This window comes from Xenopus laevis, chromosome 6L (assembly GCF_017654675.1).
Source record: "Xenopus laevis strain J_2021 chromosome 6L, Xenopus_laevis_v10.1, whole genome shotgun sequence".
In the NCBI taxonomy this organism is placed as follows: Eukaryota; Metazoa; Chordata; class Amphibia; order Anura; family Pipidae; genus Xenopus; species Xenopus laevis.
The window spans coordinates 135,472,681-135,492,404 of NC_054381.1; the positions used below are offsets into that span (position 1 = coordinate 135,472,681).

Here is a 19,724-nt window from a genome sequence, read left to right on the forward strand (position 1 = left end):
TTTTCACACTGCCTTCCAAGTTGTAAATGACCCTTTATGACTTACATATCAATAAATATCAATTACTCCTGTTAAAAAATGGAATATTCTGGGCCACAACAACAATTTACCAAAGTAGAAAAGGGAAATGTTAAAAAAAGGTTAATTATATGAATAACCAGGCACCAAAAGGACACAGACGATAAATATTTCTTCAGAAAAATAAGACCAAGGTAGTAAGAATTATAAAAACGGAGGAAAAGGCCTTTTTTTCTTTGCTCTTTTTAATTGAATTCTGTCGGAATGATTTATTGAACAGGAAGGTTTGAATCAAACATATGTCATTTCATATCAACATACTGCCTTGACAGATGCCCAAGGAACATTGCAAACAATATCATTTGGTGGTACCTTTTTTCCCTACCAGAATGTATGCAATTAAGTGGCAGGTTTGTGTGACAGGCTCGAGCGGGATGTTTGTTACTTATAAACGATGTCACAACGGAATCTGCCAAGCGAAGCTGTTTGTCAATCACATAAACCGCACTGGCGCATCGAGCTTGATTTGCTAATAAAAATGCATTCTGCTTGTTATGCTGAAATTATGCATTACTATACTGATCAATTGAAACAGCTGAATAACTCTATTTGATGAGGATATTAGGAATAGGAAACCCTGTTGTCGATCAAATTCATATAGCCTTCCCTTACAGAGATAAGTAACCCATCAGAGCTGGCCAGAAGGTGCTGGGAGTTGCAGGTCTGCAGTAGAGGGAGGGCAACAGACTTTGTCCATCCCTGATTTAAAGCCTCAGACCCCATTTTATATTTTGGGACAGACCCAGATGAACTAAGATAAACATTGCTTTTAGGGTAATGCCGGGCAGGACGATTTAAAGGGGATCTATGGTCAAAAATTAAAATCCCCCTTTGGCTTTGGGGAGTTCATATAAGTGTTTTTCCTATAGCAATGAATTATTTTTTATGAGCAGTTTTTTAGGCAATTGCAGCGCAATCATATCCCCCACATACCTGCACCAGCTTTAGCTTTACTTAAATATTGATTTATGAGAAAATGTAGTTATATTTAACAAACAACTATTTCTTCTGTAACCTTAACATAATAAATATCTGAATGAAAAGCATAAAACAGGAGGGTAATTTAGACAAGATGTTTGTTGACAGTGTCTTGAGATTTACTGATTACCAGCTAAAGGTCTACTAGTAGATCCCGATCTACCCTTTGGACACCCCTGCTCTACAATATAAAATTTAATTCCTGAACCAGCAAGTGTATTTTTTTGTAATATTGGTGTGTAGGCTCCATCTCAGGTTATTTTGCCTGGTCATGTGCTTTCAGAAAGAGTCAGCACTTTAGGATGGAACTAATTTCTGGAAGGCTGTTGTTTCTCCTACACAATGTAACTGAATGTGTCTCAGTGGGACCTGGATTTTACTATTGAGTGCTATTCTTAGATCTACCAGGCAGCTGTTATCTTGTGTTAGAATAAGGATAGAAGGCGCACACCCTTAAGTTAAACTACAGGGTGCTGATCCATAGGTGACTCTCCATAAGGTTCTCCATATCGAATTGCAAATATAAAAATAATGGATAGCACACTTGAAAAGCAAATAAATTTATTACAAAAAGAAGAAAAAAATATTCAAAAATAATATACAAAAATCAAATAAAAATAATAAGGTGAGCCCAACGCGTTTCGACCTTAAGGGTCTTCCTCAGGGGCACAAAATAAGAGGAAGACCCTTAAGGTCGAAACGCGTTGGGCTCACCTTATTATTTTTATTTGATTTTCGTATATTATTTTAGCATATTTTTTTCTTCTTTTTGTAATAAATTTATTTGCTTTTCAAATCAGGTGTGCTATCCATTATTTTTATATTTGTTACCTTGTGTTAGGCAGCTGTTATCTGGTTACCTTCCCATTGTTCTGTTGTTAGGCTACTGGAGGGGGGAAAGGGAGGGGTGATATCATTTCAACTTGCAGTACAGAGTGACTGAAGTTTATCAGAGCACAAGTCACATGACTGGGGGTTCCTGGGAAATTACAATATGTCTAGCCCCATGTCAGATTTCAAACTTAAATATAAAAAAATCTGTTTGCTCTTTTGAGAAACAGATTTCAGTACAGATTTCTGCTGGAGCAGCACTATTAACTGGTGTGTTTTGAAAAAAAAGTTTTTTCCCCATGACAGTATCCCTTTAAGTTCTCAGCTTTGTAAATGTAATTGTTCCCCTGCACTATTGAACTTTTTCATAAAATAACCCAAAATGAATACAAAACACGTTGGACAAAATATAGATCTCTTACCATCGTGATTAGGATTCCCTAAAGTCCACGGTTCATCAGAGTCAAAATGTGTGTCTCCCCCAATGCCAGGTCCTGGAAAGTAAGCATGTGCCAGAAATCCCCCCTCTCCATCAAAAGGAGAACTGTCTCCGTGAAAACCTGATGCAAAAATAATAGTGATGTCTACGTCCCGTTTGCCATTTTCTAATTCACAGTATGGAACTTCTTCAAATGTCAGCGGAGTTACATTCTGCCAGACATCAAAGGCACGTCGAATGGCTTTACGGGTTTCCAAATCTCCCACTTTTGGAGTAACGTTCTTTATACTAAAAGAGAGAAGAAAAAAAACAAACAAAAGAAATGTCAGAAATAATGACTTACTAATGTCACCTCTAAGAGACAAAAACACAGAGCATGTTCTTTCTTAACCACTTCTTTGGATTATATTTATAGCGTAGAGAACCAAGTCCGACTTCAGAATTTATCCAGCATTTTCTATTGAAATATTTAGCAGCTGAAATATTCCATCTTTTGCAACGTACAAATACAGCCACCAGCAAAGAACAACCTCCAGCTGTTCCCAGCAACTCCTGACAGTCAAGGCTTAAGATACTGTTCCCTTATAGCCTGTAGGTACTAGTCACCAGCACATTTTCATCAAGGGCAGAACAAGGCCATGGAGAGTCTGAATGCATGAATAGTTACACAGAAAATTACAGGTAAATGAATACATTTTTAGAAGTCAGTGGGCCCTGAAAAAGATTTGGCAATTCAGGGTGATTGCCTATAACTGTTCCCTTTTAATGGCAATCTCTTAAACCTCTGGTGCACTCACAGGCCATTGAAACTGCCAGCATGGAGCTATTAAAGGAACAGTAAAAATTAAAAGTATTTTAAAGTAATAAAAATATAATGCAGTGTTGCCCTGCACTGGTATAACTGCTGTGTTTGCTTCAGAAACACTACTATAGTTTATATAAATAAGCTGCTGTGTAGCAACGGGGGCAGCCATTCAAAGGAGAAAAGGCTCAGGTTACACAGCAGATAAGCTCTGTAGAACATAATGGTGTTATCTGTTATCCACTATTTAACCTGTGCCATATAGACGTTTTTCAATTTCCGCCATTGCTACACAGCAGCTTGTTTATATGAACTATAGTAGTGTTTCTGGAGCAAAAACATCAGTTTTACCAGTGCAGGGCAGCAGTATATTATATTTTCATAACTTTAAATCACTTTCATTTTTTGGTGTTACTGTTCTTTTAAATGCAAATCACCAGTAATCACAGTGCATTGTCTTTAGACACTGTTTAAAATGGATCAAGTTCCGAATGAGAAATCAGTACAATGCTGTACACAGTGGCGTAAATAGATATTACTGGGCCCCACAGCAAATTATGTTTCAGGCCCCAAAAATGTCTAAAGGTTGACCTGTATTACCAATATTTATTGAAATTGTCTGCTTCCTCTGTAGTTACGCCCCTGGCTGTACAAGTAAAGATCCTAAGTAACCACTGTTACAGCCCATTATTGCCTGGACCAGATATCTGGGAGGGTAAATTATTTATTTTATTTATTATCTGCTTGTACTTCTGCCAACAGACCATTAAAACTTTGCCCTAGTGTGGACCCTGCTCTAAATTTTTCCACCTACCCCCTTTAAAGGGCTCCTTACACACCTGTTACCTTCCATGACGCACCTCTGCTTCCAACTTATTTAAAGGTTTTGGCATGTTTATAGAGAATTCCCTAGGAATCTCAAGAACAGGGGGTTTCTCTTGCACCCTGGATGTTGGTAAGAAGCTGAACGGCAAACAAAGTACAGGTATGGGACCTGTTATCCAGAATGCTTGAGACCTGTTGTTTTCCGGATAAGAGATCTTTCTTAAATCTACTAAAAGCTAGGGATGCACCGAATCCACTATTTTGGATTCGGCCGAACCCCCGAATCCTTTGCGAAAGATTCAGCAGAATACCGAACCGAATCCGAACCCTAATTTGCATATGCAAATTAAGGATGGGAAGGGGAAAAAATGTTTTACTTCCTGGTTTTCTGACAAAAAGTTACGCGATTTCCCTCCCTGCCCCTAATTTGCATATGCATATGAATTCTGCTGAAAAAGGCCGAATCCTGGCCAAATCCCGAACCGAATCCTGGATTCAGTGCATCCCTACTAAAAGCATATTTAAACATTAAATAAACATAATAGGATTACTTTGCCTCAAATAAAGATTAATTACATCTTAGCTGGGATCAAGTACAAGCTACTAGTGACCCTCACAGTTACCCGCGGGTTCGGGCCGACCTAGCACGCTTCTTCGCGCGTGGAAGGCGGTGCGGGTTGATCTCTTCTCCTGCTCTCCCCGCCTGGGTTCGTCTTTCATAGACGCTGCACCAGCTCACTCCGCCCCTTTTGTGACATCATCGGCGGGGCGGCGCAGGTCTATAAAAGCAACCCGGAAGCTCAGATGCGGGCAGGCGCAGGCTAAGGGAGGGCAGGTTAGTGCCGGGTGCAGGTCGGGGAAATCCCAACCCATGCATCACTACAAGCTACTGTTTTATTATTACAGAGAAAAATCAAATCACTTTTAAAAATTTGAATTATATGATTTAAAAGCAGTCTGTGGGAGATGACCTTCCTGTAATTCAGAGCTTTCTGGATAACAGGTTCCCATACTTGTATTTGCATTGTTTGGCATAGGGTTTAGGGAACAAGTCTCCGGTTAGAATCTCCATACTGCAGCCTATTTATGTTTTTCAATAAAGCCTTTGTTTGGGGACTTCCAAATGCAACAGCCTCTAAACTACTGGGATGTTAATCCACTCTGCAGTTTCTTTATTTGAGCCTTTCAATTGCTTAATCCACTCGCCAGACATTTTACTAACACTGACATTTTTTCGGCTTCTTTCCTCCCAGATGATATTGGTTGGGGCTTTTATTCTAAATCTAATAAAAAACATATCCCAGCCTCCGCTGCTAGACGCTTGCCGTGACATCTGCGCGTCACTCATTTACAGAGGCTGAAAGATGAAAAGCGCCTGTGATTTATGCGCAGTGTTAAGAAGTGGAAACGCCACTCTCATAAAGGCTGGTGAAATCCACTTGGCTCCCGACGCAGCCTAAAAAACAAACCCTCCCAATCCGTTAATTAGGGAACAGTGCATAATTTGTCAGGGTCTTGTAGAAAACATAAAGCTTCCAATTCTGTATGATTTGTTACACCTGATTCTTTTCATTCCAGCTGGCATCAATCAACACTAAGCTGAAAAACGCTCTTTTCATATTTTTTTTTTATCTCCCAGTATGGTTTATTGAAAGAAATGAATTGCTTCTAGTCAAACACAGATTTCATTTTCTTCTACTTTTTTTTCTTCACATTAGGCCACTCCATTAATCTCTTTGCTGTTTGGCCTTGCTTTCATTCATTACTTTAAAGAATACTAAAAGGCCATGTATGAGGCTGCCTTTGCCCTTTGCATTTCAATTGTATATGACCGCTTAACACTATAGGGGTTCCTAATACTATTATTTTATATAAGAAGATTAAAGCGTGTCCTGTTGTGCCTTTGTTTGTTTTGTATGCGTGCAGACATGGCTCTGTAATCCATACTTGTCGGGAATGCTCAAATGTCCAAAGATTCTGGACTTGAATTGACAATATTATATTCTCAGTTATACAAATAAATCTTAGGAAAGACCCTCATAAAGCTTTTCCCATTTCTTATTTTAAAGATAAAATGATCGGGGTCCTGGCTAATGAAAAATTGACCAGGATACTTACAGACAAACATGAAAAATTCATGTTTAATTTATAAAGGACTTTTATTATACAGATTTTTGTGTCTGGGTGACAGGTCCACTTTAAGTTCTCCCAAGAGACCTGCTTACAAAAGTATCTATTCGGGGCTCTCTGCCAAAAGCCAATTAAGTTAAAAAACTTTGCAACTTTTTCTGGCTGTTAACTGCAGGAGATCAAAGAGAAAGCCGGGACATTTCAGTAACAAATCCAGGACTGCGGGCTGAGCTGTCAAAATAGGGACTGTCCAGTGAAAAACTGGACAGTTGGGATGTATGGGTGAGGCCTTGCTTTACAGTAGGTCTGGGGGCGGTTTTCGTGGTGCATACCATTCCACCACCTTTTATCATCCACCCATCTGCCTTTTGTAAATTCCAAAATAACAGGCCTGCCCATGTGTTCAATGAGGCTGTACCATTCCATAGGGTGGGAGCACTTTGTAATAATGCAAAGGGGCCCTGTGTAGTGTAAGAAACACACAACACCAAGCAAGGGTGCTGCAGAGCTCAAATTACTTATTAAAAAACATAATTGTATTCAAATGCATTTTAGGTGTCATTTATGGATGACACTTAATTTAATAGGTCCCATAGATATTTCTCTTTAGGGACAATTGTATAGGGACCCCAAACAGTGTCAGAAATGCTCCATTAGTAGAAATATGTTACATCTGCCCTGACCGATGACCATATCATACAAACAACAGAAACTACAGGTTGCCTTTGCCTCTGCGTTTTAGAGATGCCGCAGAAATCCCCATCATAGCCCAGTGTTCTCCTATGAGTTACACCTGACATTTGCGTTTCGAGAGCTGACAAACTTTAGGTTTAGGGCAGCAGAGCAGAGAATGCATATACAGTTATTGCTATTTCATTCACTGGGCTGGAAAATGATAAATGAAGGCAGGGAGAATTTAACAACTTATTTTTTCTTATTTTTAATCTAAGCAATGCAATTGTGTGTTATGATGCAGAATAAAACTATTTTTTTTTCTGAACCGATTCTTAAGATCAAAGGACCTTTATGTCATAAGGTGAAAATGACAAAGGTAATGCTAATTCTAGTGGAAAAATGTAATAACTCCACCTTAGCAGTGAAGCAATTCCCTTCCTCCAGACTCATTCACACCATACTGACTGTATTGGAACCTGCCGTGTCCTTGAAATTTCATTACAGGTAATGGGAGTTCTAAGCAACAGATAATTATATTGAGTGATCGCAGGAGTAGTACATTAGACAGAGACAACCCCTATTGCTGAACTCAACAGCTCATCACCACCAAAGCTGGCTGATCTAAAGTTGGAGCTACTCAATATTCAAACAGGAATGTTTCTTCTGGTAATGTGAATTAAGAAAACAAATTGCTTGATACAAATTAAAGAATATATATGTATATATATATATATATATATATATATATATATATATATATAGTACATGGATTAAAGTTCAAGCTATAAAATGATTGCAGTGCTGTTTAAAGGAGAAGTAAAGCTTAACTAAATAAGTAAGCTAGAAGTTTTGTACATTATGTTTTGGACTTCTGTACCAGCCCAAGGCACCCACAATCATTTAGCAGTAAAGATCTGTCTCCAAAGATGCCCCAGTAGCTCCCCATCTTCTTTTCTGCTGATTCACTGCCCATGCTCTGTGCTGCTGTCACTTACTGAGCTTAGGGACCCACTCACAATATACAGTACACATAGAACATAAATGTCACAATATAAGGCTGATTAGTAATTAATACAGATAATTACTACATGGCAGCACAGAAACCAGTGCAACTAGCATCAGAATTTAATAATCAGCCTTGTACCATCAGTTTATATTACAGACAAGATAATTTGCGACGACCCCTAAGCTCAGCTTCTCAACAGCTGCTCAGAACCCACTGAGCATGTGAGTGTCACAGACACTTTCCTGTGACAAGTTTGAAGTCCTGGATCATTGCTGCTATTGACAAGCTGAAACTTTAGGCTGGTGCAATAAGTTCAGTATATAAAATATGACATTTTTACCCGTATTCATTTTCATGGTTTTGTTCTCCTTTAAATGGGAATACTAGAGAAAAAACTGCAAATAAATCAAAACTAGAAAACGCTAATGAAACAACCCTCCCTAATGCTTGGGGAAAAGGGAATATGCCAATATACCCTCAATACCCTTTCCACAAATCTGGTCCTGGAGGTTTGCACACCTGCCAGTACAGGTATAGGACCTGTTATCCAGAATGCTTGGACATGTGGTCTTCCAGATAATGGATCTTTCTGTAATTTGGATCTCCATACCTCCAGTCTACTAAAAATCATTTAAAAATGTATTAAAACCTGTAAGGATTGATTATATTTTAATTGGGATGAAGTACAAGGTACTGTTGTATTATGACAGAGAAAAAAGGAAATCATTTAAAATCTTTTTTATTATTTGACTAAAATGAGAGTCTGTGGAAGATGGTCTTCCTGTAATTCAGAGCTTTCTGGGTAATGGTGTTCCAGATTGCAAAAGAACATTCATTTTGTCCACTATGGTGGCCAGCATTAACCACACTATGATCGACCCAAGCCTCACCTTTTGCTGCCCATAGACACACCCAATTATAAGGCCTTTTTTGACTGGGAATAATTGTCCCCTTTTTCATATTTTCTCCCTTTTTCAATGTCCATTTTAATTCTGACCACTTTCTTATCTTTTAATACAATGTCTATTATATAATAAATAACAACGGACTTAAAAATTGCATGTTCCAAGTTGAACATTGCTCCACTACAAAGAATAAGGCCGGAGCTCATTTTATGTGCTTAAGTTAATCAATAAAGCCAAGCTCATATTAATTGGAAATATTGTGAGAATGCTTTACAGCTACGCTGCTTTGACAGAGATCCAATACCATCTTGGGATTGTTTTTCTTGATGCCAATTGTTTCGGAATTTGAAGCTTTAGTAGAATGCTTTATCTGTCTTCTTACCTGCTTATTCCATTTGATCATGTAAAGGATTTTATCAAAGTCTCTCGGGGCTTATAGCCCATAGTGAGAGAACTGTATTATATTGCTGGGAGCATGTGAAAACTTACAGTCAGTGTCAAAAGCACAAAACTCCAAGCTTATTGCAAGGAGCTGAATCCCATAACTAAACTTTTTAAATTACTTTTCAACATTACTGGAAATTCCCATGGGTCTGAACTAAAAATTATCTTTTGAACTTTGTTTAAAAGGCCAATAGCAATATAAAAAAACAGCATATCTATATGTGCAACATTAAGTGGCATTGTCCATTGCACATACCTCCCAACATTTTGGAAGTAAAAAGAGGGACAAAAACTTTTTTTCCGCACGTAGCGCAGCAATTTTTTGACCACACCCCTTTCCGTGGCCACACCCCCTAATTACCATGTTTGTTTTACAAAATTTGGCAGGTTATGAAAGTTTGGAAATATTTCTCCTTATCTAAACTGTGTTTTTGTGTCTCAAAATTGTTACAAAGTATATTATTTGCACCTGTTAGCTGTTCTGGGCTCTCTGCTAAAAGCCAATTAAGTGAGAAACTTTGTTTCTTTTTCTGGCTGTTCAGTGCAGAGAAAAGAGGGACTTTCCAGTACAAATGAGGGACTGCGGGTTGAGCTGTCAAAATAGGGACTGTCCCTCCGAAAAAGGGACAGTTGGGAGGTATGCATTGCACCCGGGCATAGTGCAACCTGTTCCATTTGAATCTAATTCCAGTAGAAGGGTAACCTGTGACGCACACAAAATAATAGGCCTGGCCACCCACAGATTTGACTCCTCTATAGTTACACCACTGATCCCACTCCCCACTATTAGCTTTCCAAGTAGGATCCATCAGGCTTATACTTTTTATAGAAGCACTACCCTCTAAAAAACAGAATATACTCCTTAAAGCAATGTCTAATGTTCTGCAAATTTGATTAGTGTTTTTAAAACAAATGCCATTTTAGCTTTTGAATGTTTTCAAAACACTTGGCTTTCACTAAAGGGCAAATTTTCGCCAGAGACAGCTTCACCACACTTTGCACCACCAGTAACGGAACTGTGGGGGCGGGCCCTGGTGCGGGCCGTGCAGCCGGGCCCGCCCCTCGTCCGTGTGCATTTACTTTGCGGCTGCAGCTGACTCCAGCCGGCTGCAGCGCGCGCAATCTGCCAGGGGGGCCCTGCGGGGGTGCGGGCCCTGGCCCAGTTGCACCCCCTGTTCCCCGGTACTTACGTCACTGTGCTCCACTTTGACAGGCGCAAATTAGTTACAACTACTAAAATGCAAATTTCCGTCTCAGCTGTCGAACGCTGGGGAATTTTCGCTAGCATTACTTTGCCTGTGTGAGCATTCCATAGCGAATTTTTGGTAGCGTTAATTTCTGCCTAGCGAAACTTCCCTAGCACTCTTACGCTTAGGTTAATTTGAATAGGGCGGGTACTTAAAAGCCGTATGGACGTCTTTATTGGTAATGTTGGTGAAAATGCTTTAAGTGGTCACTTTTTAATACAAATGTCCAAGGAACCATAATAAAGACAGAAGAGATCCTCTAATGCCCTAGACATGAGCCCACCCTAAAATAAATGCGCCATACCCCTCAAATGTCTGGGGAAAAAATGTTAACACAAACTTCTTTAATTGTTCGGACTGAAGGCAATCCCACTTTAAAATGCATACAGGATATGATGTCACTGATATAAGATTGAGGAAGATGTTGCTTCGTTTTCTCAGTTCGCCTAGTCTGAGGTGATGAAGTAAACTCTGGAGAAAGAGGTAATGTTCAGTAAAATTCGCATCTTAGTGAATTTGCGGAGTACGAAAAGTGGCCTGGCGATAGGGAGTGAACGAACGCTAGCAACGGTCTGTTGCGCTAGCGAATTGTCCTCTACGCCTGTTAGTAAATTGGTGATGTCCCTGCGATTCCCTGGCAAATTCTCGCTTGCGTCGGCCAGTGCACACTACAAAAATAGTTTGATAGCAATGGAGCATAACATTAAAAAGCCTTCTGTACCTACACATTCTGCAGAGCATTACTAAGAGTATCATATTGGGACACTGTTTCTCGATCTAGAACAATTATTAGGGGAGGTGATTGCTTTTGAAGGTTGCAACAGCATGAGATCTATTGGATTTTTAAATTATGTCCTTTACAACCCAATGAGCCGAATACTGAGATGGACCTTGCATCTTGTGCAAAATGTTATTTCTACAATGACACATAAAATATAGAAAACCTATTTATTTATGTACAGTATATTTCTATGATGTGTTCAAGCTTTTAAAGGCATAACACTTTATATTACCAGTATACTAGAGTCCTGCGCGGGTCCATTTTTTGGGACCCGAACCCGACCCGTACCCGCAACCTGCAATCCGGAAACCCGGACCCGCAACCCGATCCTACCTGAAAGTACCTTATCCGCAACCCGAACCCGCGATTTGCTGACCATCAAGAATCAGGAAGTGCTGTCATTGTAAATCGGAAGTAGACGTGATCAGGGGGGAAAAGGAGTAAAACAGGAAGTGCTGTCATTGTAAACCGGAAGTGATGTCATCGGAAGTAGCCGTGACCAGAAGAAAGGAGTGAATATCGATATTGAGAAGACCCGTGGCCCGACCCGCAGAACCGCCGACCCGCGGGTATACCCGCACCTGCAACTTCTAAACGCAACCCGTCAATGCTATATGGTCATAAAAAGTTTGTTTATATTTGGTTTTCTTATACATAGCCATTTTTACCACTTGTTCAGATCAACAGTGGTAGTCTTGTCTTGTAGGTCTCAGTTTATCATAATAGCTTGCTGAGATGTTAGTGGCTTTTACTACTAGCATAGGGTTGTGCTCCTTTGTCCCAAGTTAAGGTTGGTCACTGGAGTGAGAATACCCTTGTTTAAGGAGCCAAACAAGTAAAGACTGTATGCACAGGCAACTGCTATTTGTGGAGCTCCTCTTGAGCCTGCCAATGTGTCTGTAATGCCCTTGGTTGTGAATGCTACCAACTGGATCATCTGAGGAACAGTTAAGGTGAGCACAACAACCTTTAATCTTTGAAGGCCATTTTAGGCAGGCTCAATGGGATGTTATTACTTCTATTTTAGCAGGTTCATTGTGATTGGCCACTTGATTAAATCAAACCGTATACCTTTTAGTATGCCATGGTTGTTTGAATGCCCATCGACATGGCAGCTGTTCCACATCTGATACAGCCGGAAGCATTCACAACTATATGTAGGAGGTTACTGAGACATTGGCAGGCACAAGAGGAGCTACACAGGGAACAGATGGTCATGTATACAGTGTTTACATATTATTTCGGCATGGATAATAGGAACATAATAATGTATGCAAATTAAATGTACAACAAGTGCTCCAAAGGACGGATGGGTCCTGAGCTTATTCATTGCCAATTAAGTTATGGCCACTCCTTCTCTATTTTACAGCTGGACCGTCAGTATTAGTCAACATTATCATATCATCATTACGAATGTATATCTATAAAATGACCCAGTGGCTACAAGAAGAAAATTGAGTGACTGAGGGATAGATGGCTTTAATGATACATTGTCTGGGAGCTACAGCAATGAATCATTTTCAGTGGCTGATGTCTCTTGAAGAACAGTGGCTAAGATACTACTGTCACACAATCCTGATGGAAAGACATCATCATCAGCTACAGTTGGGGCAGATGTGCAAAGCTGAATCATCTATTTGAAAATATCTAGCAAGACTATGAGTAAAACCATACTATACTTGCAGAACATTGAGATGATCATATGAGCCATCCATCCTATCTTCACAAATAGATGGGTATAAAGTGCTTGTTTCTCACTGTGAAGGGTTCTGTTGGCACAATACTGGTAGAATATTCAGTTAACTGGCATGGTTGCCCTGTGAAGGCAGAGAAAATATCACGAAATAACAATTATTCTCAGTGATTGCCTTCCTCCACTGGTGAGACATCTCTTTCCAGATGGGAATGGAAAGCTCCAGAATGGCAGTGCACTCTTCTGCAGGACACAAATGGGCACTAAATGGTTTAACGGAGAAGGAAAGTCTTTTACCACTTGGGGGTGCCAAATGTTAGGCACCCCCAAGTGAATGTATTTACTTACCTGAAACCCCGGGCCGGTGCTCCTATCAGCAGAAAACTGCTCTGGCCCAGGGTTATTCCAGCGAGTACCACGGAACGCTCCTCTTCCGGCTTCTTCTTGCGCCTGGCTTTTTCCTTTTACTGTGCATGCGTCTGCCCCAGGAAATTTGAAGAAAGAAGAAGCCAGAAGAGATTCGCTCCATGGTGCTCACTGGTATAACCCTGGGCCAGTGCAGTTTTCTGCTGATAGGAGAACCAGCCAGGGGTTTCAGGTAAGTAAATACATTCACTTTTAACATTTGGCACCCCCAAGTGGTAAACAACTTTCCCTCTCCTTTAATGAGCAAGTGAACTAATTACCAATATTCATGTTCACGGACAAGACTGTATTAAATGATGAAGACCATGTATACCATTCATTCCCACATTTCCCTACAGCACAGTTTGCTCTTGATGAAAAGATGTTATCATTAAATTAAAGCTGATCCTTTCTGCTGGTGTTTTATTTATTGTGGCAGGTAAATATTTATATATTATGCAAACTTGACTGGATTCTGATTAGTAAATCTGTGCTAATACCCATGAGCGTTTTTGTTCACATTTCACGTGTTTAACGCATGCTTGAGTTGCCAGTTTCAGTGCACCTTAATGCACAAAATAACTCATTATTTTCATTTGATTCTGCCTCGTTGCACCTACCAGTGTTCAGATCTGAGTTTAACAACATGCTACATTTTTATTCATATATCGACTTGCATGCAAACGGCATGTGTGTCAGGGCGCTAACAGAATCAGTATATCTTTACTATTAACATATATACTGGAACATTACCTAGCAGGCCATAAATATGTATTGATTGCCACCATACACCATTGTATCAAGTAGGGATGCAATGCATCATTGTTGCTAAATTAAGTAGCAGATAATTATCTTGCTTGTATTATAAAAGGTTAACTATAAATCATCTCCTTTGTGTGACAGTGTATTGCAACATAAATGCAATATATAAATTAGTAATATTACATTGCGCTCGCATGTTGTACAGGATTTAGCATCGATCTATGGACTTTAATCTGTTTAAATCAAAACTGCCATCTACCTAATTTCCAGGGATTTTTATCCCATCTAAATGCCTTAAGTATCAAAATAGAGGCATTTTATGTATGCTTTAAAAAGAAAGGTGGTGGGACCCTAAAACACAGATACCTTTGTAATATCCAAACTACATAGCTGGAGGACAAAGGTGCAATCATTAAAAAACTGGACTAAAAAGAATAAGAAAGCATAAAAAATAAAGATCACATTGTCTAACTTGCATTAAATAATAACTTTAAGGTGACGTTGCAAATACAAAACGTTAATTACAGTCATTAAGTACAATTAAGTTACAGAGCATAAGTGAAATCAGTCAAAAATGAAGAAATAGTTGTTTCAATAGGGGAATGTCATCACCATACTTCAGATATTTCCGAATAACAGATCCCATAAGGCTATTTTATTTTGCTGGAGATTAAATTTCCATTAAAACGTGTTTATACCAACATCTATCTACTACTAATACTATCTATGAATCGATCTATATCATATCTGGCACAGACACATATGGGGGGAGGGGGTAAAAGGAATCAAGCAGGCGATATTATTAAATGAAGGAGAACAAAACTCCAGCAGAACGCACATCTGATGCACAGTGTATATGAGGCATGCATAATAACGTTTGAAACACAAATTAACAAGAAAAATATAATTTATTGCCACATTTAGCCTTCACGCACTGGCAAAGTGATAAAAGTGTCAAAAAGCAGAAGGAAACAATCGCAGCGCATCCCGGGTTTCATAAAAATGACTAATTCTAAAGAACATAACATTTTTTATTATCCTCTTTCTTTCCTCATAACTGACAAGTGCAGGTTTTAGAATCCATGACAGCACATGATGGATTGAGTAATTCATGTAGCATTTTTTTGACTAATTATATCTAAATAATTGATGCAAATGTAATTTATCGACAGCTGTGGTTGGCAGGCTTTCCTTTCCCTTTTCCTCTAAATATGCCCTGTTCCCACCATGAAACAGAGACCTACCGTATTCTATAAGGGAAGTATACAGAACCATTATATTATAAACCATGAAAGTATACAGAAACATCAGGAGACACCACATTTTTTGACAAAATGCCCCAAATTTCCACCATTTCCAGTAGAGAACTTTCACTACTGAAAGTGGTGTATACTGTTTTTGTGTTTTTAGGGTAATACAAATTTCACCTTTTCTTCACTATCTCTTCATTACATCTTCTTATGAATATAATTGGAACATCCAGCAAAGATTTTTTTTTAACTTTTGAAATTCACCCAAACTGCTCATTAAAAAGAGAGAATACATTTCATATTCTGCCACCAGGGAGCTGAAACTGTATACTGTATACACTGTATTCTATATATACTGTAACTATATATATATATATATATATATATATATATATATATATATATAGAAATTCAAAAAAGAACCACACTCTCAGGACTTGATCCAAATGTAGAAAATAATATAAGTTTATTTCAACGTTTCGGCTCGAAACTTAAGCCGTCATCAGGAAGTGAAAAATGCCAACAAACTACCCCTTTTAAGTGCTCAATCTGGCACCAAAGTTGAGCACTTAAAAGGGGTAGTTTGTTGGCATTTTTCACTTCCTGATGACGGCTTAAGTTTCGAGCCAAAACGTTGAAATAAACTTATATTATTTTCTACATTTGGATCAAGTCCTGAGAGTGCGGTTCTTTTTTGAATTTCTGCATTATTTATTTAACCAGCACCAAGGCAGTGACAACATGAGGATTTTTGAGTGCACCGGCATGTAGCTGTATATATATATATATATATATATATATATATATATATATATATAGGACCCAATTGCCTTATCAGTTAAAGCAGGGGTCCCCAACCTTTTTAACCTGTGAGCCACAAATTGTTGGGGAGCAACGTAAGCATGAAAAATGTTCTTGGGAATGCCAAATGAGTGTTCTAAGTGGGTATTTTATTGCCTTATGTGTACTGTCAGCCTACAGGAGGCACTTTTTGGCAGTACACATGATTTTTATACAACCAAAACTTGCCCCCAAGCCTGGAATTTAAATATAAGCACCTGCTTTGCGGACACTGGAAGCAACATCCAAGTGGAAACATTATTTTTCCCTGTCAACCTTTCATATCAACATGGTGCATGCTGATATAAATGAAAATAATTTTCCCATTAGGATCTTAAGGCTTTATACCTGGCTTTCCTTCTCCCCGTACAGTCCTGACTGTAGTTCTGTTAATGCTTAATACTATGCAGAGGACACAGTCTCTCCATAAATACATGGATCAGGGCTAGAGATGATTACATTATTATTTAAATAATGAATGAAATTTTAATACACAAAATGTGAAACAGTTTACAACTAAAACACTTTGCCAACCTCTAGTCCCAAAACCACCATCACAGAACACATGGGGCTTAGATATTTGTGGCATGAAACAGCCAAAGTTATTTTAAATGTGATGAAATTATAAGAAATCAAAGCAGTTCCATGTGAAAACAGAAACTGTTGGCAGGCAAACTGAGCTATAAATATCTACAGCTTTATAACCCCTAGTTTGTGACCTTTTGCCAAGCCAAAAACCCTCAAAACTGGTTTAGCTTGACAACTTTCTCTCTCAACCTCTACAGATCTTGGTTGAACTTTCAACAAATGCCATTCTAAGTTTTCCTTTATCTTAATTTCCTTGCACATTAATACAGTTTTCCCTGGTTAATCCATCCACTACCTCTCATCTAACTAAAGAAGACAAAAACAAAAATTGTTGCAAGACAAAAACACTTAGCTAGGGGAGATGATGGATTTATTTAGAAAAAATCATCAATATAACTTTGGTTTACTGCTTGTATAAGAACTGCTTCATAATCCCCCTCCCAAGCAGCGCCACAGTATATTTTCTTTACCTGTAGGTGATATGTTTGTGATGCCACTTCTGTCCCGTTAAGGCATATCGTTTTCGTCGGACATTAAATCTGGAAATAGGTCCTGCTTGATCACGAACTCCACACCGTGGTTTTTTCATCCAACTAAAGCATAAAATCACACAGTTAGAATGTTTTATTAATCTATTGTAGACAAATGTCCCGCTTGACAACTATAAATGAGCTTGATTTATTTCTTTATTGAACATTTATTGTGTTTCGCTGGATTCTTGAATCCAAAATTTGCCCAGTAAGCTACTAAACTGCAGTCTTGAAAAAAGAAATACTCGGTTAATAAATCAAGCAACATTCCATCAAACGTGTTTCCTGGCCCTATTCCTTCTAGAACCACAAATGCTTGATTTATATAATTAAAGTCACTGTCACAATGAGTTTTATAAGCAAAATCACTACAAGTAATAAAAGTGATATAGTTGAATATAACAATGCAGTATCATAATATATAAACATGTATAACAGAGCTCTAGGCTATGAGTGTTAACCTCATGGTCATTAGTTATGGGTGATAGGCTGTATCTCTAGCAGCCAAATTGTAAAATATATTATGAACTAAGAATCAACCTGGCCATACACGCTAAGGGGCAGATTTACTAAGGGTCGAATATCGAGGGTTAATTAACCCTCGATATTCGTCTAGGAACTAAAATCGTTCGACTTCGAATATCGAAGTCGAACGATTTAGCGCTAATCCTACGATCGAACGATCAAAGGATTATTCGTTCGATCGAACGATTAAATCCTTTGAATCTAACGATTCGAAGGATTTTAATACAACGATCGAAGGAATATCCTTCGATCAAAAAAACGCTGGCAAGCCTATGGGGACCTTCCCCATAGGCTAACATTGACTTCGGTAGCTTTTAGCTGCCGAAGTAGGGGGTCGAAGTTTTTCTTAAAGAGACAGTACTTCGATTATCGAATGGTCGAATAGTCGAACGATTTTTAGTTCGAATCGTTCGATTCATAGTCGAAGGTCGAAGGTCGAAGTAGCCCATTCGATGGTCGAAGTAGCCAAAAAAACACTTTGAAATTCGAAGTTTTTTTAATTCGAATCCTTCACTCGAGCTTTGTAAATGTGCCCCTAAGAGTTACTTATTTGGTAAGCATCATATGGGAGAGGACTAAATCTAACCAGACTGATAAAACAGAACTACAGTAAGCATCAAGGATAGAGGACTAATGCTATAGAGGAAGCTGATCCTCCGCAACTGAGGGGTCTACTTTGTCTATAGTTACGCCAATGTGTCCTCCGTGGTTCCTAAAGTTCAGTGGTTCTCAACTTTTTTCTTAGGGGACATAACTGTTGTAGCATCAGCTTTGTCACTCAAAAATTGTGGGAAACATCATTGAGATATCATGGAGATCAAGTCAAATGCTGATGTCAAATCATTTTTGGGCTGAGTCATAGATAAAACATCCCTGCTATAGATGAATTCCCTGCTGTTTAAATTTTTGGTAATAACTAATCATTGTAAGTTAATTAATGGTAAGGCGAAGCTATCATAAAATGCATGGTTCAATCTTGCGACTGATGGAACTTATACTGTATCATGGTATCAGTGCCAACATTAGGGCTGTCCCTGCTGTTCACTGAAAAATTCTAGCAATGAGTTTTAAGAGCTTATGATGGAGAATTTTTATTTTGGCACTGATTGCACTGTAACCTCCACATACATGATGTCCATCAATTTGAGATGTCTGTTCCGTTTTACTGCTGATGAATATGGTGACATCATTAATGCTGGCTTGTCTTTCACCGTTAGAAAACATAAATCAGCTTGAAGCCTTAATAATAGTGGTTTTAATATTTTCAAGCCAGGGAACCCAAATTAAGTTGTAAAATAAACCTCATGACCCAAATATTGGTTTGAAACCACTTATTCAAGGGATTGTTCATCTTCCAAACACTTTTTTCAGTTCAGTTATTTTCAGATTGTTCACCAGAAAAATACTTTTTTTCAAATGCTTTCCATATTTCATATTTTACTGTTTTCCCAGAATTGAAGTTCAACGTTTAATATTCCTGTATATGGTGTTTCAGTCTGGCAGCTCAGTAATTCAGGTGCAGATTCTGAACTGTTACAATTTGCTCCATTAGTTGATATATATCTCAGCAGCATCTGGGGAATATTTGCAACTACTCTATCAATTCTAACAGCTGCTTAAATGAAACTCAGGGATTCAGCTCAGCAGGTACAAAGATAAGAAATGTATCAACAATTACAGAGTTGCTTCAAAAAGACATAAGAAGTGGAAATATGATACTTTAGGCTAGGGCCAGACAGGGCCAAAATCAACCTGCTGATCAGAAAGCAGAATCTTCCTCCTGGAACCATTGTGTCTGGAGCAAACTCAGCAAAAAAGTGCAAGGCACTGAATTTCGCAAATCCGCCGAGTGTGTTCGCGATGGAGCCGGCTCAAGGGTTCCAGATGCGAACGAAGGAGAATACTCAGGCCCGGACTTGCGGAGAGGCCGCCCAGCTGCAGGTGTAATTGCCGCGATCCCGGAGCACTAAGCGCGATAGACCCTTAGTGC

General features: G+C 38.8%; 1 protein-coding gene across 4 annotated transcripts in view; it reads right to left on the reverse strand.

Annotated features, from left to right (window-relative positions):
• mmp16.L (matrix metallopeptidase 16 L homeolog) overlaps positions 1 to 19,724 on the reverse strand; it is a 194,306-nt gene that overhangs the window by 72,140 nt on the left and 102,442 nt on the right. For all 4 annotated transcript variants that reach the window (XM_041565421.1, XM_041565423.1, XM_041565422.1 and 1 more), the window contains 2 exon segments: positions 17,150 to 17,272; positions 2,310 to 2,614 (listed from right to left, as the gene is read on the reverse strand). In XM_041565421.1, the coding sequence (XP_041421355.1) occupies positions 2,310 to 2,614; positions 17,150 to 17,272 (428 nt within the window).